This window comes from Lytechinus pictus, chromosome 17 (genome assembly GCF_037042905.1).
Source record: "Lytechinus pictus isolate F3 Inbred chromosome 17, Lp3.0, whole genome shotgun sequence".
NCBI classification, from domain to species: domain Eukaryota; kingdom Metazoa; phylum Echinodermata; class Echinoidea; order Temnopleuroida; family Toxopneustidae; genus Lytechinus; species Lytechinus pictus.
In genome coordinates, this window is record NC_087261.1 from 29,099,128 (window position 1) to 29,125,290 (window position 26,163).

At 37.1% G+C, this 26,163-nt stretch overlaps 1 protein-coding gene across 1 annotated transcript; it reads right to left on the minus strand.

Annotated features, from left to right (window-relative positions):
* Window positions 1-3,499: 3,499 nt before the first annotated feature.
* LOC129281041 (E3 ubiquitin-protein ligase MIB1-like) lies at window positions 3,500-20,951 on the minus strand. The gene is made up of 11 exons (XM_064112238.1): window positions 20,531-20,951; window positions 19,282-19,453; window positions 18,747-18,981; window positions 18,050-18,116; window positions 17,520-17,653; window positions 15,841-15,917; window positions 14,120-14,309; window positions 12,409-12,550; window positions 10,834-10,967; window positions 8,334-8,441; window positions 3,500-6,254 (listed from the first exon to the last, which is right to left on the minus strand). Exons 1-11 carry the CDS (start codon window positions 20,766-20,768, stop codon window positions 6,033-6,035), a joined length of 1,719 nt encoding a protein of 572 aa, XP_063968308.1. The 5' UTR covers window positions 20,769-20,951; the 3' UTR covers window positions 3,500-6,032.
* Between the last annotated feature and the right edge of the window lie 5,212 nt (window positions 20,952-26,163).

The following is a 26,163-nucleotide window of genomic DNA, read 5'->3' on the forward strand; positions in this document are numbered from 1 at the left end:
AAAAAAAGAAAAATAATATCAATCATGTTTTTCCTTACTTCTTTCTTTGGAAATACTAAAATTCCACATATTCTGAAAAAAAGTCCATCATGTATCGCCTTTCTGAAAGCCATTCCGCAAGATCAACTCACAAGCACTTCACTTCTGAATATTTTCAATATTAACATTCAAATTTTCAGTCATTAATCAAGTTTACAGATTTATCTCAGTTAAATTAGAAATCGGACTCAGGGATATGCAGTAGCTTATAACGACAGTGAACATCACCGACAACTTTCTAAAAGTTAGGAACCAGGCCAATAATACATGGAATTTAAAGGCGCTTATAATTTATTCATGAGGTTGTACATGTATCTCAGGCCCCCATGGACCGATTTTGCACCAAATTTTGGTAGTGGAGGTACAGTATTTCATCATGCTCTACCAAAATATGGTATAAAAAATGCTGAAATGCAAAATATGGAAAATTGATGACGTCACACTTCAGTACTCCATACTGGAAATGGGTGAGCTCTGTAAAAAGCCTATGGGAATCACAGAATTCAGTTGTCAACAGGTTAACCCATTGTCTACTGGAACCAGGAGATCTCTTTACAAAGCCTATAGGAATTACAGAATTCAGTAGTTAAATCAATTTAACCCATTGCCTACTGGAACCAGGTGATCCCTGTACAAAGCCTATGTGAATCAGAGAATTCAGGAGTCAAAATCTTTGCCTAAATTTAACATACATGTATTGTAGGTCATTTTGAAGCTTATACTCTGAAGTTTTTTTCCCTCTTAATTTTTTCTTCTGAAAAGGTAAAGTTGATGAATTCCAAGGTCATGATTCAAAGAAATCATTAATTAACGTGGCGTACAGGACATCACATTTTTTTATCTGTAGATAATGCACATAGCATCTTCTTGATAGAAATGGTCTATACATACCAGAGTTGGATTACATGAGACATTACCCCATTATCACCTCACTCATGTTGCTCAGAGGCTAGCAATGTTACACAACATGAGAAGTGAATCAATTAGATGTAGCATTGATAGCAGTGGGTCAAATACAGGATCACATATTTGTATATATATGAAACATTAGAGGAAGATGCCTGTCACAATAATAATAACAATAATAATATTTAGTTCTTGTACATGTATAAGACATATCATATGTCATTTCCCACTTCTACAAAGGACTTACTTGTAGATATTTTTACCCTGGCTTTAGCCAAGCAGCCTTTCACAGCGCACAATCATTTCAAGGAATAAATTCATACCAGGTACCATTTACTTCACCTGCATTGGGTGCAACACAAAGCGCATCAATCCTTGCTAAAGGAATTTATGACATGGGTGGGATCAGAACACAGGACCCTCTGTTTCAAAGTCCGGAGACTTATCCACTGGGCCACAGTGCTTCACAACTACATGGGCATAGCAATGTGACTTTAAAATTTAAATTAATTCTGAGAAATATCAACTGATAGGTGAAATGCTGCCAGGACATGTGTTAGGGAGATGCCAAACAAGACACAGTGGTACTATAGGGGCATTCCACGGAAGGTGAGAGTGTCAAGTTCCCTGCGGAGATACTTCAGACCAATTTAACACCCCCTTCCCACCAATTCATCCCGGGTGAGACTTGGTTCATTAGCAGCCTAAACATGAGTGTGACATGGCGTCAGATCCAAGCACAACGCTGTATAAAGGCATCGGTGGGTGCCGACTGGTAGCACAAATCGCATTCTTGCTCTCCGAGGCGGAGGACCACAAAAATATCTGTTTAATTACAAGAGAGGGAAGAGCGCCTGTGACAAGAGAATGATCACCCGACTAATTTGGGGCGTCATGCCGGGGGGTTTGGCTGTTTTTTTTTCCTCCCGGTGGCTTCGACCAGGGAGCTGCCGCAGAGTTTGTGGCTGGGCATCCAGCGCGATCACCTGACGCCATCCATCGTGTTTGCCGCCCTCGCTGGAATGCGACAGCGGCTAGAATGCGCGGGAGCTCCGTGCATAGTTGCTGGTTGTGACTAGGCTGATCGGCCACCATCCATCTTCTCCTACCCCTCTTGCCTGTAAGTGCTACTAATGACATTAGCACTTGTGCCACTGTCCAGGGAACGTCATTCCACCCCCCCCCCCCCCCCCGACTCTTGTCAACCCCCTTTCCCCTCCCCCCTCTCGAATCATCCCCATCATTCCATACCCCACTGCGATACATCACCTCTCGTGTCGGATTCCCCCACCGCTAATTCAACCTCTTCTCTAACCATATTTCATTTCAATTCACGGCGGATAATTGCCCTAACGAAATGAGGCTTGACTGGCTAATGGTTTAATAGTGCAATGAAAATTACCCGGACACGTGTCAGAATCAAATCTTATCAACGTCGTTAGGCTGCCCTGGGAGAGTAAAACAGATAGAGAGAGAGGGGATTGGATCACGTGATGCACTGAAAAGGTAACATCATCCCTACATCTTTGGTATTCTTAGTATTCTTAGCTCCTAATACCAGGTACTTATGTTCAGGGCCCTGTCTTACAAAGAGTTACCATTGATCTAATCAATCTCAACTGTATGGAAATCCATCCATGCCATAATTTTTTTCTACAGGAAATCTGCACAATACAGAGAGAATTACACTGAATCTTCAAAAGAATGATGAATCTATGATTATACCATATCTAGAAAATATTTTGAATTTGAACAAATTTGCATTTAAGATGTTGATGTTGCTGGCCGTCCATAGTTGTACATGTAATTGATCAGTTCGATTGCAACTCTTTGTTAGACGGGACCGTGGTCAACTTTAAAGGGACACCACAAACTTTACAATGATGTAGATTAATAAAGTGCACATAGACTGGAGACTGTCAAGTTGACAGCCAAGCAAACAGTTCTCTTGTTCAGAGAGAAAAATTAAAGATAAAATCATTTGTAATAGTTTTTTCTGATGGCTGCATAGGTAATGTCATTATGAAAGGAATTGAGACAGACCATTAATTCTTCATCGATCAAACTTCTGATAAGTGGTAGGAATACTAAAATGAAAATGCCAGTCTTATTTCGAGCCTCCCTGTAGGAATTTCAGCATAATAAATTCTAAATCGTAATGACATTATTATCAGCTTCAACTTGGAAGCAAATTTGGACCCTACTCTGACTACAAGTCTTACAGCAAAGCAGAATTCTGATTTTATTATTCCATGCATTACGCTGAACTTTTTGTAAGTTTCATGAGTGAGATTTGTTCAAAAATTGTATGTAATGTGCGACAGGCTTAAAGGTCAAGTCCACCCTATAAAAATGTTTAATTGAATCAATAGAGAAAAATCAAACAAACATAACGCTGAAAATTTCATCAAAATCGGATGTAAAATAAGAAAGTTATGACGTTTTAAAGTTTCGCTTATTTTTCACAAAACAGTTTTATGCACAGCTCAATGACATGCAAATGAGAGAGTCGATGATGTCCCTCACTCACTATTTCTTTTGTTTTTTATTGTTTGAAATATAGAATATTTCAATGTTTGCAGATTTTACAATAAGGACCAACTTGATTGAACCATAATGGTAATTCCACTTGTTCAGGGAGGAATGAAACTTTGTTTCAAGGACAATGAGGAGAAAATGGGAATAAATTATATTTCATATAATGAAATACAAAAGAAATAGTGAGTGATGTCATCAGTCCCCTCATTTGCATACCGAACAGGATGTGCATATAACTGTTTCGTGAAATTAAGTGAAACTTCAAAATGTCATAACTTTCTTATTTTACAACTGATGAAATTTTCAGTGTTATACTTGTTGGATTTTTCTCTTTTTATTCAAGTCAACTCTTTGTTGGATAGGCAAACTTCCCAAAATGAAAATCACAGTTTCCTAGGCAAAACTGATCAGTATATTCTCATCTTTCATCTCATTTTGGAGAGAATTTCAGTGCTATGTACATGTATGTTTGATTTCTCTCTATTTGAATTAAAGTGTTGTTGGAGAGGGCTAGGCCATTCATGTACTTGTAGTGACTTGATCTTTACTATTTTAATGAAGTCACAACTTTTTGTCATCATTGTAAATATGTTCGATACATTTGGGCCTTCCATAGTTTTATTTCAACCGTGAAGACATCCAGCAGTTACTCCAATCATGGTACATTGTATTGTTTTCGCTAGCCAATCAGAGACATTTTATCACACATGGAAATTGTAGCAACTTTTTACATGTGCTCCTAGGTTCTTCTCCTCGTGGTCATGTTGTTTATCGCGTGATATTTTGGAATACCATTTTTGCTATTTTTACTTGTTTACATTGAGTGTCATGACTACAGTTTTTTTTCACATTATTTCAACTGGAAAGTGCAATATTATTGATCTTAAGAATTTGCTATTTCTAGCTAAATGTAGCTAATTTTTATTTGCGATTCTTCACGCGTATGTGTGTTGAGCTCCACTCAGTTCTACATGTACATGTATTTAGGTCTGCATGGCATGTAACGTGAGTGAAGTTCATTTGGATTCTATTTGATCCTTTATTTTTTTCTGGATTAAACTTTCTTTCTCTGTTAAGCTCGGCAAGAACAGAACATAACAATTATCACCGATTTCATTATTCTTACAAACTAAAACTGAAGGTTCAGGGTTCCAATCCTACCAAAACACTTTGCTTGAAAAGATTTTAAATCTACATTTACCACTTTCTACACCAGGTGTAGTGAATGGTAAAAAGTAATATTGACATTGATATATTGCTTTTAACAAGAGTATCGAAGCGCTGTTTATATATATACAAAATGAAGGAGAAACTACATGAGAATAATTACCAATAAAAAAAAAAATATTTCATTATCATTAATCATTAATTCGTTTAGAAACACATAATACAATAATGACAGGAAAAGACAAATTAAAAACATAGCTATCGGTGCTGTGTCGTGAAAAGGTGTGTATTAAGTCTATTCTTGACGGTGTCAGTATGGCTTATTTTCAATTTGTCTAATGCTAATTCATCCAATTGCCAATTTGGCTACTATCATTTGGTCTACCATCAGTTAGTCCATAATATTAATAATTATCCACAATATCCACAGGGTCTATAAATTGCCATTTCGTCCACTCACCATTTTGAATAATAACCGGTTGGTCCAACAGCCATTTAGTCCACATACCATTTGGTCTAATTGGACTAAGTGTTAATTGGGCAAAATGATTGAAAATAAAATGGAATTTGGCCAACTGGTTTTGAGACGACATGGTCATAGACGAACTGGTGATAAGACAAAGTGATTATTAGATCAAATGGTTATTGGATCTAATGGTTGTTAGATAAAATGTTGGACAGGATGGCAATAGACTAAATGAAGGTAGACCTTGTGGTGAGTGGACGAGTTGGCAGTAGACGAATTGGCAATTTCCTGTCAGCATTGGGTGCATCTTGAATGTGTGCAGGGAGAGAATTCCAGTTAGGAAGGAATTCTTTGAATGTACATGTACCTGATCAAGAAAACCAAGCTTATGCAGGAGTAATAGTATGCAGCGCTCAGAAACATTATTTTCATTAAAGGAATACACTAATGTTGCGTATGTGACCAGGCATGGCAACACCCACAAAAAGTTGCCAGAAATGAATGTTCAATTAAATATCCCTGCTGAAAGACAAGATTCTCAGATTTAAATTGAAGCATAGATCACTAATAACACTCATTAACACTCATTAACACTCATTACAAAAAGAATGTTCACTACCATAGAATGTCCCTTTTGAGAAAAGAGGGATTAAAGTTGACCAGTCTATTGATGCACATTTGATGTAACAATATTCAACAAAGGTAACAAAAAGAGGATTAGAACTCATTAAAATTTTCCCAGAAGGGGTCATCAAATTCGCCCCAAAGTTCTAACACTAATTTAGGCACATCCTGTTCATGATTATAGAGAAGTTTGTGCCTCAATGCAAGAGCTTAAGTTTTTTTATTTATCGTGGTATGACTATTTGTGGGTTTCCCATGTCTTGTCACATAATATTTCACACCTTGAATCTTGCTAAAGATAAAATAAAATTCTGACCTGTAGGCTTGGATGGCATCCGAGCTCAAGCAGTATCTTGACCACTCCGTAGTGACCTTTGTTGACCCCTATATGCAGGGCGGTCTGGCGGCGTTTGTTTCGGGCGTTCAGGTCGGCGCCCTCTTCGTGGAGGAGCTCGATGACGTGAGGCTCGTCCCCAAAGGCGGCATGATGAATGGCACGATCTCCATCTTTATCCTTCATAGAAAAAAAAAAATAATAGTTACATTAATATAGCACTTAATACTTTGTTTTAAGCACTTTACATTGTAATTTTCATTACCCCGGTCATCGGATCCTTAGAACTTTGGGGCGAATTTGATGACCCCTTCTGGGAAAATTTTAATGAGTTCTAATCCTCTGGAGGCACATCAGTCAGTGAAATATCACTGACAAGATGCTTCATGTACATGTAATGCTCCCCCCCCCCCTCTGAAATCTAGGGGAAGCATATCATGTTTCTGTTACAATGCTACTTTTTGGTAAAATGATCCTGAATATTCAAAGATCCTTAACAAAAGAAGCTCTGCTCTACATGTAGGTAATCTAAAATAAATTCTAAGATAAATTCTATAAATTCTGCGTTCTTTGTGAATTTAGTGATTTTTTTTCTCCATTTTCCATATGCGACCAGCCAACCTAAAACCAACAAGTCGCCAGGGAAGGTTCTCTGTCAATAACCCAATTAGTAATTTGGTCTCCAAAAAGGAACAATTTGCTAATCTGGAAGAGTAATTCTCCTTCTTCATACTGTCAAAATTTGATTTTGATTTGTATTTGAATGAACCCCAAATTTCAAACCTTGTTTTCACTCTGAAGCTCTCACTGAAGTTCTTCTACATTCAAACAAGTACAGTACTTGTGAGGAAAATATTGATCATTTTGAAAAGTTATATATCATTTTAAAGCTTAGGATGTACTTTTTCAAGGTCAATATAGGTCTAACAAGTGGAATGCCTCTGGCCGTCTCACCTGCATCACGCGATTCAATATAGCAGCAGTGCTGATTTTGAAAACTACTATAACTCGCACAAGATGTTCAGTGATACTTGGTTACTCTTATTTCCACGTTTTATGAACTAGACCAATACACTTATAGAGATATGATGGCAATTCAACAAATACCCCCAACGTGGCCAAAGTTCTTTGACCTTACATGACCTTTGACCTTGATCATGTGACCTGAAACTCGCACAGGATGTTCAGTGATACTTGATTACTATTATGTCCAAGTTTTATGAACTAGACCAACACACTTTCAAATTTATGGCTGTAATTCAACAAATACCCCAATTTGGCCAAAGTTCATTGACCCTAAATGATCTTTGACCTTGTTAATGTGACCTGAAACTTGCACAGGATGTTCAGTAATACTTGATTACTATTATGTCCAAGTTTCATGAATCAGATCCATAAACTTTCAAAGTTATGATGGTAATTCAACAGATACCCCCAATTCGGCCAAAGTTCATTGACCCTAAATGACCTTTGACCTTGGTCATGTGATGTGAAACTCATGCAGGATGTTCAGTGATACTTGATTAACCTTATGTATAAGTTTCATGAACTAGGTCCATATATTTTCTAAGTTATGATGACATTTCAAAAACTTAACCTTAGGTTAAGATTTTGATGTTGATTCCCCCAACATGGTCTAAGTTCATTGACCCTAAATGACCTTTGACCTTGGTCATGTGACATGAAACTCAAGCAGGATGTTCAGTAATACTTGATTAACCTTATGGCCAAGTTTCATGAACTAGGTCCATATACTTTCTAAGTTATGCTGTCATTTCAAAAACTTAACCTCAGGTTAAGATTTGGTGTTGACGCCGCCGCCGCCGCCGTCGCTGTCGGAAAAGCGGCGCCTATAGTCTCACTCTGCTATGCAGGTGAGACAAAAATTAATTTTTGGCGACTTATAGCTAGTTTTTGCAATTATACCAAGGACAGATTCTACAACATAGCAAAACTGTTGTCAAAAGCCCCTCATTACAAAGCAGCCTTTGTTGAAAATCAGTAAATCAATACAGCCGTTTTATTCTGGACTAAGGACAAACGACTTATCGACAATTATTCATCAGCTCAGAATCATCGGACGATCAGCTGTCCCGGACCATCAATTTTCGACAAAGACCTCTGAGCCGTTCATTGTGATTTGACAGGCTTTTTGATAGATTTCAATGTTGTGGAATCCAGCCTTGTCGCGATTGAGAAAACTCGCCATTGCAGGAAACTGGAGAATGTATTAGGTAGACAAATTGTTGTACACATTACCTCTACTTCCATGTCGGCGTTGTGTCGGATAAGAACCTTCAAGACGTCCCCATGGCCATTCTGACTAGCTGCCTGGAGCGCTGTATGCCCGGCAAATTGAACATTAACCTGGAGGGAAGAAAGAAGAAATCATTGAGATTAGGTCATTGCTATGGGTAAATGATGGGGCCAGTTTCATAAATCTTGTTATAATAACAAATTTGCAATAACAGTTTAAAGCTACTGAAACCCTTCGATCTGATTGGCTGAAAGTAAATTTGTTATTGAAATTTTGCATTTGTTATTTTAACAAGTCTTCATGAAACAGGACCCCAGATTTTTTTTATTGGCTACTCAGGCTACAGTGTGTTCTTTGGTCATAGTGGTTTAACTGTTTAAAGGCCACCGCACACCTTATGACTGTTCGCGATCTGATTTTGAAACAGATCGCATTTTGCTCATTTTCTGAAATTGTGAAGGGAACATATCATTTTATTTGAGGTTAAAATTAATTGAAAGAATACTAATATAACCATTTTGAAAGATTGCAAGCCTTTATTTTTGAGTAAAGGCTTTTCTTTACAATTAGCCAATCAAAAGTTATTGTCAGTTGATTAGCAATGGTCCACACAAAACCATCTCAATTTTGCACCCTAAAATAAATCTGGCAGAGGAGGGATTAGAGGAGGGATTACGTCAGCTAAGGGGGGGTCCAAAGATTAAAGGACAAGTCCACCCAAACAAAAAGATGATTTAAATAAAAAGAGAAAAATCCAACAAACATAACATTGGAATTTCATCAAAATCGGATGTACAGTAAAATAAGAAAGTTATGACATTTTAAAGTTTCGCCTAATTTCGCAAAACAGTTCTATGCACATCACGGTCGGTATGGAAATGAGGGAACTGATGACATCACTCACTCACTATTTCTTTTGTATTTTATTACATGAAATATTCTAATTTTCTCCTCATTGTCCTGTGAATCAAAGTTCTATTTCTCCCTGAACTTGTGGAATTACCGATGTTTAACATTTTATGGTCCAGTCAAGTTGGTCCTTATTGTCAAATCTATAAAAATGAGTGAGGGACATCATCGATTCTCTCATTTGCATGTGACTAAATTGTGCATATAACTATTTTGTGAAAAATAAGCGAAACTTTAAATGCCATAACTTTCTTATTTTATATCCGATTTTGATGAAATTTTCAGCATTATGCTTGTCTGATTTTTCTATAAGGATAGACTTGACCTTTAAAAAGCGTTCATTTGGTATTCCAAAATTTGTGGGCTTTGTGAGACAAAGTACAGAAAAATATGTGGTTTTGAAGGTGTTTGGATAGGAGATGATGGACAGCTCCCAGGAACAATAAACAAACAATTAGTGGACACTGCATGACAATAGACCCTCTTATGGGAAAGATCCTGGGGGATTTATTTATTAAGCAGACCTGCCAACCTCTGGGAATGAAAAACTGTATTCTGTGATAAAAAAAATGTATTTTTCCCCCCAAAAGTGTATTTCATAATAAAATGCTTGGCGCACTCGCTCATCGCGGCGCTCAAGCTGCATGCAAGCTAAAATGCGCACTGCTCTTGCAGATGAAAAAAAAAACATTAAAACATGTGTATATCTTCACCCTGGTTTGAACAAAATGATTGAAAAAAAAAACAAGTTACCTGAAATTACATTGATCTAATAACCATATTTGTGCACGTTTTATGAAATAGAGACATACAGAGATTATTTTTCTCAATAAATTACGATTTAGTTTTAAAAAAAAATATATATATAAATATTTTTTTTTTATACAAAAAACGTATTTTTCAAAGAAAAAACGTACTGCCGTATTTTGGTTGCAAAAACGTACTAAATACGGCTAAAACGTACTGGTTGGCAGGTCTGATTAAGGCTGTGACTATTGTGTTTGAGCAAAAACCACTACTGTACCACAACCAAAACACAAATAATAATGATGATAATAATAATAATAATAGTCAGTTCTTGTATAGCACGTAACACATTAAGAATAACGTCTCGATGCGCTTACAAAGGACTTGGATATTATTACCCCGGCTGTAGCTCAAGCAGCTAGCTTCCAGCGCTCGGCATTTCAAGGAATAAATTCCTGCCAGGTACCCATTCACCTCACCTGGGTTAAGTGCAGTACAATGTGGATAAATTTCTTGCTGAAGGAAACTATGCCATGGCTGGGATTTGAACCCACGACCCTCTGTTTCAAAGTCCAGAGACTAATCCACTAGGCCACTACGCTCCAACTAAGCCATGCTGTAATCTACCGCCATTCTCCAAATTATTCAATTTCGGTTGCGGGGTCTACGATTTTGATTAGTGCAGAATCATAATTTTTTTCTCCAAATCGTAGGACCCTTCAATGCATTGCAAGGGCATTATACGGGCATCTCAAGTTCATCACACAATACATGTACCACCAAAGAAAAATTGTAGACTTATGGTCATAGCAAATGTAAACAAGGTATTAGAGACAGAATCCTTACATTTGCCTCGGGTCGCTGTAGGATCTCTTCACATTTGTGGGCGTCGCCGTTAGCTGCTGCCTTGACCAGCTCCTCGTTGACATCGCCACTGATATGAGTCTCAAAGAGTTTCTTGAGCAGGGCTGATAACCTCTCTGAAAGTAAAGCATGGTTCAATTTTACATGTTAAATTCAGAGATAAATACTGAAAACAACAGAAAATGAAATGTTTACACAACTGAAAAATATAATAAATAATATAGGACTTGTATAGCGCACATATCCACCTTGCTAGGTGCTCAAGGCGCTCCTATATTACCCTGGCTAAGCTAGACTACCGATTCCGGTGCACACAGCTTTTTGAGGAATTACTTCCTGCCGGTACCCATTTACCTCACCTGGGTTGAGTGCAGCACAATGTGGGTAAAATTCTTGCTGAATGAAAACACGCCATGGCTTGGAATCGAACCCACATCCTCAGATTGAAAGACAAGAGTCTAAACCATGAGATGATGCCCCCAGAAAAAAAAAAGAATCACATAAACTGTAAAGAAATGATACCTGACAAACAATTTTTCAGGAAAATTACTAATTACAGAGAAATTTATAAATGAAAATCAGAAAAATTACCAAATAATGCTGGTCTGTTTACATTGTGGTCCCACATGTTCTTTCCTGAGTTAGCTACAAAATCCTAAGTTCTGCATGAATTTACGTACAACTCTATGCACGACTTTGCATATGACTAGTAATCCGTTCATGTGTTAACTTATATATCTCAGAGCTGCCAACCTTGTGTAACTATAGAAATGAATTATAGTGGCAAAAAAGGGGGATTTCCAATAAAAAAATGATTTTTTTTTCAACACAAACATTCAGAAGCTGATCTGCCACTCTGTGGGGATGAGAATCCGTATTCAGTGATCCCCCAAATTGTACTTTGAATTATTGACCCCCACTGACCTTTGACCTTGGTCAAGTTACCTGGAATCACGCTCATCGAATTACCCATTCTTGTGTAAGTTATATGAAATAGAAACATGAAGAGACAATTTCCCTCAATAAAATTCAAGTGTTTGTTTTCAATAGAAAATCATAAGTTATGAAGAAAACTGTAATGCCATTATTTGGTTGTAAAATAAAATTGGTTGGCAGCTCTGATATCCCTATGTAGCTCGCTTAATAATAACAGCTGGATTTTTGCCTGAGGATACAAAGTGCTTACTACTATTACCCCGGCTTAAGCTCAAGCTTCCATCAGCGGCGCTCAGTGCATTCAAGGAATTAATCCTACCGGGTACCCATTCACCTCACCTGGGTTAAGTGCAGCACAATGCGGGTAAATTTCTTGCTGGAAAAAACACACAATGGCTGGGAATCAAACCCATGATCCCATGTTTGAAAGGCAAGAGTCAGAACCAGTAGACCACGACATGCCCGAATCTTCCCACAACGCGCTTAGCACCTAAGAACATTTTCCGGTCATACGCAAAATCGTGAGTAACTCTACTAACTCTGCTAACAGCATTATGAACCCACACCCAGTAATACTTTCAGTTGACAACAAAATCTCTACAAGTTTCTGATAAATTTCACCTGAAGAGTTTCCTAATCCGGCCGAGTCTGAAGCGACCTTGGTGACAGCGGTAGGGTTATACGTCCAGGATGTTCCGCAAACCTCAATCTTGAGGTCGTTGTCATGGTAAATCTGCTGAACACGACCAATCTTTCCTAAAGTCTGTGAGAGAGAGAGAGAGTGACGGTGAGAAATAGTAATAGCCAATTTTTATATAGCGCTTTTCCCAGAATGGCTCAAAGGGCGTTACAGCATATTATTTGATTCATTTCACTCCCGCACGAAAAGTGCACAATATCCACTCCTTGGGGAGCATTCCTTGCATTCATTGCAGCCTCATAATGGCGCTGGCAAATTCAAACATACAATATCTTTCGCATTCTATCGGGTACCCATTTAGCACCTGGGTCGAGAGTGGCAGTGTGGATTAACGCCTTGCCAAAGGACGCTAGACCGATGTGGGAATTGAACACACGACCCTCTGTTTACAAGGCGAGAGTCAGAACCACTACACCACGGAGGTTCCACATTTGAGAAAGGGAGAGAGAGAGAGAAAACAGATATTTTTGTCATCTATTGCTTTTGAAGCTGGTTTTTTTTATTATCAGACACCAATGAAGAGCAATGAAGAGGAATGTATTGTGATAGTTTCATCACAACTCATCAGGTTAATATTTAACCAGATGAGTTGTAAAGAATGGGTGAGAAGACACAAAACTAATACTTGATAACCCAGCTTTATTTCTGCTTGAATTCCAAATGTATTTCTGTGCAAAGCTACTGCTTGAAATTCAGTTGATTTTTTTGCAGTCAACGCATGCTCAAATTCCCAATGTACATATACTTCTGCACAAAAACTAGTGCTAGAATTCAGTGTCAATTCAAGATATCATGCATAGAAATAGTGATATCATGTTTCAATTTGTGATATCACAAATTGAATTCTTGATGTCTCAAATTTGAATTTAGATATTACAAACAGAAATTGCGATATTAAAATTCAATTTGTGGAATCACAAGTTTGAATTCTTGATATCAGAAATTGGGTTCATGTGCTAAACCAATGGGACTTTCCGACTTTGTGATATCACAAATTAAATTTTTTATATCAGAAAATGAATTTGTGATATAAGAAAATTGATTTTGTGATATCAGAAATTACGTTAACTAGACAAGTGAAACGGGTTGCCATACAGGAGAGAGTTATTCATGTGTGACATCACAAATCTTGGTCGCATTGTCAATTTGAGGATCTCCATAGCATCAATATATTATACAATGTATAAATGCTCATAACTTTCTTATTTGTTTGTCTAATTGCTCTCAAACTTTCACTGATCTTATTCTTTGATTTCTCTTTTTTCACACAAGCTATCTTGTACCACAGCTTTGATTAATTCTGTTAATTTGGAATTTTTGCACTGCGTCGCACGACGGATTCAAGAACACAGTAAATGTACTGAAAATGGCCGCCAAATGACAAAGAACAGATGGGAGGTATTTGTCAAAAACTGGTGAACTGGTGAAGTCTTGGAGCTGACGAAAAATTGCAAGGATGTTGTTTATCCCAAGTCCAGGACGAATCTGCTGTTTTGATTCACCAATTTTCAACAAAGACTCTTTGGTATATCTCTGACTTGAGGGGCATTTGACAATGGATTTTTTATGTTCTTGATTCCGTCCTGCATTGTGGAGCGAGAACTCTTGAAAGAGATGTTCCCTAGGACTCACCGGTAGCATGGCCTCTGCCCACTCTCCATGCCCACGTTGTAGGATCTTCATCCGTTCCAGTTCACTGCAGATCTGGACCAGGTCTCCTATCTGGAACTGGGAAGCCACAGCCGGGTCGTTGGTCCGGACTGTCATGTTGGCTGCTGTCGTAGGGTTCACCTTGGTCAATACAGCTGGATTGAATGTCCACCTATCACACAGGAAAAGAGTGAGAGAATTGGTTTCTATTGTTATGTTACATGGATAAGCCATGGTGTAGTGGTTCTGACTCACGCCTTGTAAAAAGAGGGTCGTGTGTTCGAATCCCACCAAGGTCTAGCGTCCTTTGGCAAGGCGCTAATCCACACTTTGCCACTCTCAACCCAGGTGCCAAATGGGTACCCGGTAGGACGTGAAAGTCATTGTAGCTTGTCCAGTACTGATTGCGCCCCAATGGCAAATGACTGGAATACTTTCCAGGGAGTGGAGTGTGCATACACTGAGTGCATGAATTACTGATTGAATCTGATGACCGGGGTAATGATATATCTGTAAAGCGCTTAGAAGCATCGTTCTGATAAAGCGGTATATAAAAGCGGATTATTATTATTATTGTTATTATTACATTTGTGGAGAAGCAGACCTTGATTATTGATGTGGCAATCCTTGAAATGACCCTTCCCCTAAAAAATAAATGTGAGAGAATGAAGGTTCTGGGAAAGCTGCCCTACGAGGACAACTCCCTCTGTAATTTTGATTTCTTTTGGGGGGTTGCAGTTTCATCAAATTGACAGATTGTAATGGTTTACTCGAGATACCTGTTAACAACAAGAATGTATACTTCTAAAAAAACATTTTATTCCATCTTTAGCTGACAGGAATCAAGACGATTTGAATATCTTAGGTGACATTAAAAACAAGTTACCACTCATGCCACACAAACTCTCAACTTCTCTCAAATGTAAAATCCCAAATATTTGTTTACTAAAAATATGCAAATCTGTGACAGATTTTCATTGCTTAAGGCCTGGTCCCACTGGTTGACGGACACAAAACGTAACGGATACAGCGGACAAGCAAAATTATGGAGTAGCTCCATCCGCTCCAGACAATGGACAAAATGGGCGAACAATGAAATCAAAGTGGACGAATGCTCAATGGATATAGAGCATATGAAACATGTATGCAAAGTGTACACGACGGATACAGTACATAACATTTTCCAACAGATGGTAAGATTCTTTTCCGTTTTATATCCTCTCTGCATCCGCAAGTGCAGTGGGACCAAGCCTTTCTTTCAGTTGTAATTTATCATCAAAATAGCTATTAAAGGATATTGATGTCAATTTATGGATAACCCTTAAGTCATGTATACAGTGGATATCGTTAAATGGAGTTTCAAAACAATTACATTCTTCCAAAGAACTTACAATTCCAATCTATCCCTTTTCACTCAATATGGGTATACTTTGGTCAAAAAATTTGTCTGAATTCTGAGGGGGAAAAGTCATATATCATATACAGGGTACAAACGGAAAGTCAAACATTATACAATACGACAAGAACACACTTGTCAAAACGTCGAGTTTGGGTGGTCCTTTTCAAGGCCAACATATACCCACGAAAGAAACATGTATCGTGAAACCACTACACTCCTCTCCTTCGGCATGGAAACCTTTAGAAGTTACATCAATAATTATGCTCTTTACAATCAACAAATGAAGAAAAACTGGACTACTTGCCTGTTTCCGCTAGGATAAGAAACAACCACATCATGGTCTTCATCTATTCCAACAACTGTACCAGTAGTACCCAATGTCTGGAAGGAAACAAAACAAATCATAATTAATTGCTGATTTATTATCGTATCCTTTATTTAAATCATTTTTTTCTTAGGTTTAAGGATGAAACACCACTATTCATTCAATATTTTGCTAGGAATTTAAAGGGGTACTCCTGGCTGAAAATATTTATATCTAAATAAGTAGAGTAAAATTCACAGAGCAAAATGCTGAAAATTTCATCAAAATCGGATAACAAATTGCAAAGTTATTGAATTTTTAAATTTAGCAATATTTTGTGGCAATAGTTATATGCATGTCACCATGAATATTCATTAGGTGGGCTGATGATGTCACATCCCCCTTATCTTATGTTATTACATGAAATCATAAATGTTTAATTTGTTCATACCTGTGTGAATAATGTGTCTCCTTTTTAATGAAATAAGTTGCAGCAATTAATATCTAGACTAATGCACTAAATCAGTTGTCAATTCAATTTTTAAGTTCTTGGTAGAAAAAAGGGGAATAAACCTACTTTCATATAATAATATACAAAAGAACAAGTGGGGATATGACATCATCAATTTGCTCATTGAATATCCATGACATGCCTAGAACAGACCTGCCAACCTCTGGGAATGAAAAACTGTTCTCTGTGATAAAAAAAACTGTATTTTTCCCCAAAAAAGTGTATTTCATAATAAAATGCTTGGCGCACTCGCTCATCGCGGCGCTCAAGCTGCATGCAAGCTAAAATGCGCACTGCTCTTGCAGATGAAAAAAAAAACATTAAAACATGTGTATATCTTCACCCTGGTTTGAACAAAATGATTGAAAAAAAAACAAGTTACCTGAAATTACATTGATCTAATAACCATATTTGTGCACGTTTTATGAAATAGAGACATATAGAGATTATTTTTCTCAATAAATTACGATTTACATGTAGTTAAAAAAAAAAAAAAACGTACTAAATACGGCTAAACCGTACTGGTTGGCAGGTCTGCTAGAACTTTTTACCGGACTAATGCAAATCTTTAAAATGCCATAACTTTTTTATTACTTGTCCAATTTTGATCAAATTTTCAATGTTTGTTTGATTTTTCTCTATCTGTTTAAATCATATTATTTTCAGCCCGGAGCATCCCTTTAAGTAGATTACCCACATCTGCAAATTTTACTGAAAAGGACAAGCTCGTGCAATAATACTTTTCTGTGAGCGTACACAGGATATGCCTAATTAGTGTGACAACTTTTGAGCCAATTTGATGACCACATATAGAAAATTTTTAGAGATTTTAACCCTCTCTTTTTGTCACCTTTGCAAAATAGTGTCATATGGTATAAGTGCACTTTACTTGTCAATGTTTATCTGTTTTTCTCTAATTTAACATTCTTCTCTTTACAATGAGGGTTAGGATTATCCAATAGTAGTGAGTTATACATGTATACTGTATCATTTTAAAGCTGAGAATCTCGTAATTGAAAATCCATTTCTTGCGACTTATTTTTTGATTGATTGATTGATTGATTGATTTATTACATGAATATATATAATATATATTTTTGGTGGGGGGGCTCTGGCATGCCTGGTCACGTCTAAAGTTTCTTTCATACAACAGGACCTTGAACCTCACCTCAAACATTCCATCTGTCCATCCCCCATGGCCATGCTGCAATGTCTGGACTATCTCCAAGTCCAGGTCTACGTTCACCTGGTCTCCGAGCGAGAACAGACCATGCACTCCTCGACTTCCTGGTCCTTGCTCACCTGGTTAAAAACATGTAAGAAATTAAATAAAATGTTTTAGAAAGAAAAAACGTTGATTCAGTTTGAAAGATATTATTTCATTGTTAGTTTTGTAATGGATTTACCCCACAATGGAAAAAAAAGACCAAATGAAATAAATTAGCTTCATGCATTCGTTATTTTTCTCCGAAGAGTACCCCTTCCCCAGAAAATGTTTTATTGTACTCAACTGCCCCCCCCCCCCTCCTCCCCCTGCCCCTTTCTAATTTTACACCAAACTTTTAAAAAAACCTTTAAACGCCATTTATAAATTTAACATTTCACATCCTTATGTAATAATGCCATCAATAAAGTGTAATACTAGTGTTACTTTGCTGCACAATGTCCTAACAAGATTTACATGTTTAAAGCTCTTACCAAGGTTTGGAAGGTGATCTCTGTAGAAGTAGCCTCCTTTTGCATCGCTTACCACCTTCAAATCACTCTGGTAAGAAAAAAAATATAAATATAGGATACAGACCCTCTAAATAAATACTTGTGGATAATTTGTGAATCAATTATCACCATCACCACCACCACCTCTATTATCATCACCACTACCACCATCATCTTCATCACCGTCATCATCATCATCATCTTCATCATCATCACCACCACCACCCTCGTCATCATCAGGTATGTGCGGCTTTAGGAACAACTGGTGATCCTTTCTTGCGGTAAATGATATACCGTACTACAAATTCTCATTGGTGTTGATATAGCTTCTAAGGATCACCAGACGTTTGTAAAATGGCTTGTAACTTATGAATAGCTTTTATGAGACACACACCAGGGACCTGTTGCATAAAACTTTTTAACCAAGAAAACTCTGGTAAAAACTGAAAACTAAGGTTAGCCTGATTTCTGCCATTGACTTTAACACAGGGCAAAAACTCCGGTAAAAACAACCCGAGTTTTCTCAGGTAAAAAGTTTTATGCAACGGGCCCCAGGAATGGCACTGTCAAATCCTGCATGCAGAGAAGTAAGTAAATGACACCACTTTTATTATCTACCTAATATACAAAGGCCTAGTAACCTAATCAGAGACAAACAATTTACTGTTGATCTACCTACCATCCCCTCATATCCAACTCTGTACAAGTTTTTTGCTCCGTTGTCCCAGATGACATAGGCAGCACTCCGGGGGCTTGTGGCGCTCCAATCCTGAACCTCGGTGACCTTTCCTCGCCGTGACATGCCGCCATCCTGGTCCTCCCACTCCCAGTCAACCCCACGAACTACCCGAGCGCCAGGATAGATACCCCTGGCCATGATCTTCTTGCTTTTACGACGTGGTTCGAGTACAACCCTGAGAAAAAAAAGGTTCAAGAAAATTAATAATCAACAGTCTGGACTCGCTTATTCGCTAGCATTAGTACATACCCTCGTTCACAAAAATATTAATATTGCTGGGAATAGATTGTGCTTGAGACAATTTGCCCAATTAGAGACTGAGTCCACATTTATGCGGGCTGGAATCTATGGAAAACAGGTGTGTTAGGGCTAAATCATTCAGTCTGAAACAGGTTAAAGCAATAGGGTACAAGTTTTTACACATATAGCCTTTTGTCCCGCACACATAACCATAGTCTTATTCTTCACACATTACCTTTCACTATTCGGAGTGTTGATGCGGTAGAAACGATGTCTGAGATGATGTTTATCACCGTGGTAACAGACAGAGCAGAGGTCGTAGTTCGGGCACTCGGCGCACTTCCAACGCATGCCATATATAGGCTGCATTCGGCAAGTATCACACATGGATCCATCGTGCTTGATTCCTGTGACAATGTGGAAAAAAGGAGATTCTTGATATTAGAATAAGCATCGAAACGATGTGAAGTCAATTCCTCACAATTTGATGAATATCCCTCAAAATGCGTCATTTAAGCGTTGATTTTTCTTCTCGTTGACAAAATACGAAAGCTACCTTTCTAGCTCTCAAATTTTTCGTCTAATGAGCGAAAGAGGGCGCGCGATTTATCTTCATATCAAAGACACTACAATTAAAAGACTAGACACTAGCAAAGTGTTCAATCTTTTTACTGAAAAGACTTTGGTGGAACGTTAATTGACAAACGAACGGTTGCACTTGCGGGGCTTTGTTCAAGGTACATAGAATTTTCTATATTTTTTGTTTAATTTGTCATCGTTTTGAATATTTTCCAAAAAGTATTATCGTCAGCAAAAATAATAAAAAGGCACGTTTTTTAAGTTATTGCATTTATTGGGGTCTCTATTTTATCAAACAATTACCGTACTGGAATTGCGCATACAATGAATCATGAATCTAGTTTAAAAAATATCACCAAGCTGAATTAAGGTTGCGAACTGTATTAGCGCCACCAACGACCTTCCTTTTATTTCCGTGGAAGAGACGTGCGAAGCCACTTTCCAGGCGGAGGTAAGCGATTTTGCTCTTTTTTGTGTCCTTTTTAAATTTAAAAAATGTTAAAAATTGATAATGGAACGCTTTCTACCAGAAAAAGCCCTGGTGAGTAGCGGAATGGGTCTCGGCTAACATCATTCACGTTATGAAGCGATGTTAACAACTCTAAAATCCACTACAAAAACACGTTGGTTGTGCGAGGTTCGTATAGCATATACTAACCTCGCAATAGTGTGAGTGTACCGGTACGGTATTTATTATTTTTGCCAAGAAAATTGTCTGCAATATTAAAGACAAGTTATAAACATGATTCATCATGATGTCATTGTCAGTTTCTTCCATCCTTTAGGGCTTTACATATTTTAGATTCATACAAACAACAGACAGTTTATATTTTTGGTGGTCATTTAAATTAGATTCTGCACGAACTCATTTCGAAACTGACATTTGTCTCTAAATCTAATCTTACCAGTCGGTGCACTGTCCAAAATACGCAGATCGTATGCCCCAGCGCAGCGGTAGTTGGCCGCCGTGCCGTTGTCCCACACCACCACCACTTCTTCCGGGGACTCGAAGGAGCGAACCGTACCGACATGACCCTCGCCACCGTCCTGTTTTCCCCATTTCCAGTCAAGTCCTCTGGTAACTCTTGCCCCAACTCCCTCCATCATATTGATACGAATGTTCCTGTTCCCTCTAGACTCCATTTTTGCGATTTAGTTTCACAAAAGTGAAGCTACATCAAACAAAAATGAGCTGTCGGGAGCATCTCCGGTCTCTCGTTCGCGAGATGGAGAATTTCCAAATTTGCACAGGAGAAAGTGCAATAACCGATTATTCTACCTTCGCGCCGTGTGTAGATATGCAGAGATTTTATTGTACAGAACAAGATGGTTGCAAACAAACACTCAGATATATTTTGATGTTTGTTTATTTTTTGGCTCATTGTGACTTGTGATAGATTTCGTTCCTTACCAAACAACTTGGTATAAACTGTATAATTGGGAATTGATCATTTACGTAATTTTTTACATTTTTTTTTAGTAATCGTAATTGAAGTTTTGAACTTGAAAGTAATAAATTTTTAATTGAAAAAATGTAATTCACTTCAATTACTGTCAATTACTTTTAATTACATTCATATTCTTTACAATAAACTTACTTAATTTATGATTTGATTTCATGACCCTTTTCATGTCAACTTCTTCAGCCTCAAAGAGAGTAACAGGCAAAATTCGTGCTATTTAACCTAAACCTTCATCTTTTCAGTTTCTCTGTAACTTCAAATTATGTTGAATTTTAGGTGGTAATATGTACATAATAAAAATTGGTTTCGGTTATGACTTTTCTAGAAAGTAATTTGATTTTTTTTAATTGTAATTGACAAAAGTAATGTTGAAAATAATGTTATTTAATTCATTTGAAAAGTAATTGTAATTGAACTTTTCTTCAATTGCGTAATTGTAATTGTAATTGAAGAAAGTACTTGAGCCCAACCCTGCTAATAGTAATACCCACTCGGAGAAAAAGAATGAGTTATGATAAAACTTTGAAATCGTAATTACAGTCTTGTCGAAATTTTATGATTCTCATGTTTAATGTATTTGGAGAGTCTGCATTGTTTCTTATATAGAATAAAATACATGTAGTTTGATCATGCATGACTATTTTCGTTTATCACTGCAAAAACTCCGGTGTTGATTTAACACCAACCCGGAATCTTTATATGTCCACACCAAAGAAGTGTTGAAACAACACCATGGCGTTTGGAATCGAACCGATGCTGTTTTAATACTAATTGGTGTTGTATAACACCTATCTGAAGTTAGACCAAAACCAATCTGGTGCTGTTTATCACTTCTCTGGCGTGGACATATTATATTTATATTAAATTAACACCGGAGTTTTTACAGTGTGTGTTCTTCAGGTCGCACCTTCACCATGTTCTCTATTTCTCTTCACCTAACTTATTTTTTCTCATTTTCCATTACCAACCCCCTTATATCTCTCACCACCTCTACCTTTCTCTCTCTCTCTCTCTCCATCACTCCCTCCCTCCCTCCCACTCCCTCCCCCACCCCTGTGCTTACCCCCCCCCCCTTTCTATCACCTTCCATTTCATGAGACAATATCTTGCGAGTATATAGACTTAAGTTTTGATACAATACTGTAATGATGTTTTCATTTACTTGCTATTGTAATTCACGAATTCGAAAGTTGACCCCTTTAGCATGTGTATGTGTATACCAATAGTAGATAATTAAATAAATAAGTATAAATGAATGAATGAATGAATAACTGAATGAATGAGTGAGTGAATGAATGAATAAATCATAAATAAATGAATAATAGATAAATAAAGGAATAAACAAATAGATAAATAAATAAATAAATAATTTGGAAGGGAAAAATGATGTAAAATATAGTGTCAAAAGTACATACGTATACTTCTGACTATACCATTGACAGTACAAAAAGGTTAAACCCATTTGTAGGCTGGAAATATTTTGCATCCATGAATTAATGCGGGGTGGGCACAAATCTCAAACTTACCACTAGTCGGCAGGCACGTAAATTTGAGGAAGCTTCCAAAAATATATTGACTTGAACGACGTACTCATATCCTATCTCTTGTTGAAAAAAAAAGTTGTGACGATCTTGAATTCTATGTGAGACACAAACATTTCTAGAATATGCTCACTTTGGGACTTTTTGCATGGTTCACTTATTGTTAGTATTGAGCAGAGCAGTCACAATTTTATTGAAATTACATTGTTTCTGATTATTGATGATGAGTCACTCAGACCCTTATTGAAACTTTGCTCAACAAGAGGGTCTCCACGCAAAGACTAACTCATGTAAAACTTGCTGTTTCAATTAACTGAGCAAGAGGGCCTGCAGTACACAAGGCATTATAGGCTGCACAATCAGACCCTTAAGTCGAGTGAAGCGTTTGCACAGCAGACCTAATCACAGACCGTCTTTATTTCATATATCCAGCGCGTCCCCCTGAAAATTTTCCATTGACATAGGGCTGAATTAATTCCCAAATGTGGTTGTATTCTCAATTAAACGTACAGGTTTAGAATGCTAATTTCACGTTCTAACTTCTATGAAAATTTCACTGATCTCTCTTCGGCGGTTTTGAATACACATTTCATTACGTAACAGTGGTACATTTCAGCCCATTCCAAGTTTTGCAGCACTGCTATATTTTTGCAATTTCTAAAGCATATATTAACCCCCATTTTATACCATCCAGGGTCTGAGCAGGGACATTTCCCTGATCTATCCAGCCCCATCAAAAATGTTCAGAAGGGTAAGAAACATCACAAAGAAGTCTTTATGATTGCGAGGGGAATAAGTGCATCAAGCTGAAAGAAAATATGAATGAGTCATACGAGTAAACATAAGCTGATCTATAAACAATAAAGAGCAAACCACACATGCATCACAATTTGCGAAATCGAACATTACCCGTAGAAATTGACTTTTTTCATTAAAAAAGGTACAGAGAATTAACTCTGATTAGCTCGTTAGTAACTTAATTAAAAATATTGAAGACAAGAATTCAATATTGTTGGAATTGAGACATGAAATATCTCCAATTATCAAACTTGAAATGAACTGCAGGGGCGTAACAGGAGGCCGGGGGGGGGGGGGGGGGGACCAAGAGCAAAAAACCTCCCAGTCATATAATGGTATAAACAGGCATATCGGGAAAAATCTATTAAACGAAAAGTTGTGAGCGATTGAAGCGAGCGGGCTAAAATTTCGACATTTTCATGATGAAACTAAAATTTTGTGATACGATTTGGACATAATAGTATTTAGAAAATAGTACAATATTTCACCTTGCCTATTTCCTTTTCTCTCTTTTTTTTCTTGGTCTGCTTTGAAGATATAGCTTTTAATAAACTCTTGCCTGCGTATGACGTACAAATAGGGGTATATTTCTAGCCTTAATTTGGCTAAGGACTTTTTGTCCTGATTGCGACCGCTATTGCTTCATACACAGTGTTTTCTGCTTTCCATCTTTCTTCCCGTTCGTTATTTTCAATCAGCGGCAGCCCGGTCGACGTGTTATTAAGTTTTTGTGTGCTTTATTCTTGCCCTTTTTTCTTCCTGTTCCAATTTAGCTATCAGCTCATTCTATTCTACCTTCATTTCCTGTTTTGTTTGCCATTTAGACGTATTTTGATCAATTTCCTTTCTTACTAATCATGCTAATGTATAAGTATTTTGGGAGGATTGTTCTTTCTCATAATGTTCTTCTTTCCTTCCTTTTCCAACTTTCCTTCCGGTTTCCCTTTTTTTTTTTTTTTTTTTTTTTTTTTTCAAGTTCAATTCAGTTTCACTGAGTTTATTTCATTTTTCAACTCAATGATACAACATAGGAAATGATTACACAGATATAATTTTTCCTTTTCGCTTTGTCCCTATCCCTTTCTCTTTTATTCCCTTTACTTTTTTTTCTTTCATGAAGTTCATGATGATAATGATGGGTTCTTGTATAGTGCCAGTATTCGCCTCTGCGGGGCGCTCATGGCGATTTCTAAAAAATAGGCCACGGCACCTTCATGAAGAAAAGCAGCATAGCGCCATCTCTAGTTAAAAACATTATAGGTAATGAACTGACAATTTGGATCCTGATATTTATTTCTCTAAGGAATTTATATCTAATTGATGGTTTAATAAACTTCTGACATCTCTGTTATGTTATAGTTTAACCCAAATGTAGTCTAGAGCAGGTAGAGTTGAAAATACTTAAAGGTCAAGTCCACCCTAGAAAAAGGTTGATTTGAATAAAATAAAGAAAAATCAAACGAGTATAACGCTTAAAAATTTCATCAAAATCGGATGTAAAATAAGAGTTATATTTTAAAGTTGTGCTTATTTTTCACAAAACAGTGATATGTACAACTCAGTGACATGCAAATGGGACGGTCGATGATGTCCTTCACTCACTATTTATTTTGTTTTTTATTATTTGAATTATACAAAATTTCTTTTTTTAAAGATTTGACAATGAGGACCACTGCAACTTGACTGATCCATTTCGAATTAAACAATGGTAATTTCACATGTTCATTGCTTTTTCACTTGACAATGAGGAGAAAATGAGAATATTTCATATTTCATTTATTAAAATACGAAAGAAATAGTGAGTGGATGATGTCATCAGTCTCCTTATTTGCATTCCGACCAGGATGTGCATATAACTATTTTGTGAAATTAAACGAAACTTTAAAATGTCATAATTTTCTTATATTACATCCGATTTTGGTGAAATCTTCAGTGGTCATGCTTGTTGGATTTTTCTCTTCTTATTCAAATAAACTTTTTGTTAAGGTGGACTTGTCCTTTAAATGTTGTGTCCAGGAATTTAGTTTTTACGAGTCGCCTACCTCAAAATAAACGGTGAAAACATTAATGTGCATACAGTAAACAACTTTACCTTCATTTTCTCCCATTATCAGGCAGGGGGGGGGGGGATATTTTTATCCATATTTTACCCAATCGGCTGCTCATAACTAATTTTTGTTCGTTTACCAACACTTGTATTTGAAGGGGTAGTCCTATTCTTATAAACAATATAATCGTATTTCACAAGCCCTAATCAATTTGAGCGTGAGCTAATTTTTTGTTGGAAATGTCATGCATTTTGTCCTGAAAATTGAACATTCTGAGCAATATTTGTGATCATGAACAAAATGCGTAAGCCTATGATACTGTAATATACTGGCCTGATCGAAAGGGACCTATTAACGTGGTTAAGGACTGGCTGCAGTGAAATATGAAGGCGATACACATGTCAACAATCGAATAATGCGAGCGCGAGTTGAAAATATTTGATATTCCGACCTGAAGACTCGACATTCTACATTTGTAATCATGAAATGATAGGTATGTAACTATACAACTGATGCGTGAAACGCGAGCGGGGGAAAATGAGATTCAGACCTATATAAAACCGGGACTCTCTATTTCTATTTTGTAATCATGAAAAGTAAGGGTATCTTCCTGTAATATAAGAGGGTGAGCATTTTTGAAATTCTGATCTGAAACCGGAGAATGAAACCACATTTTAGTTAAAGAACA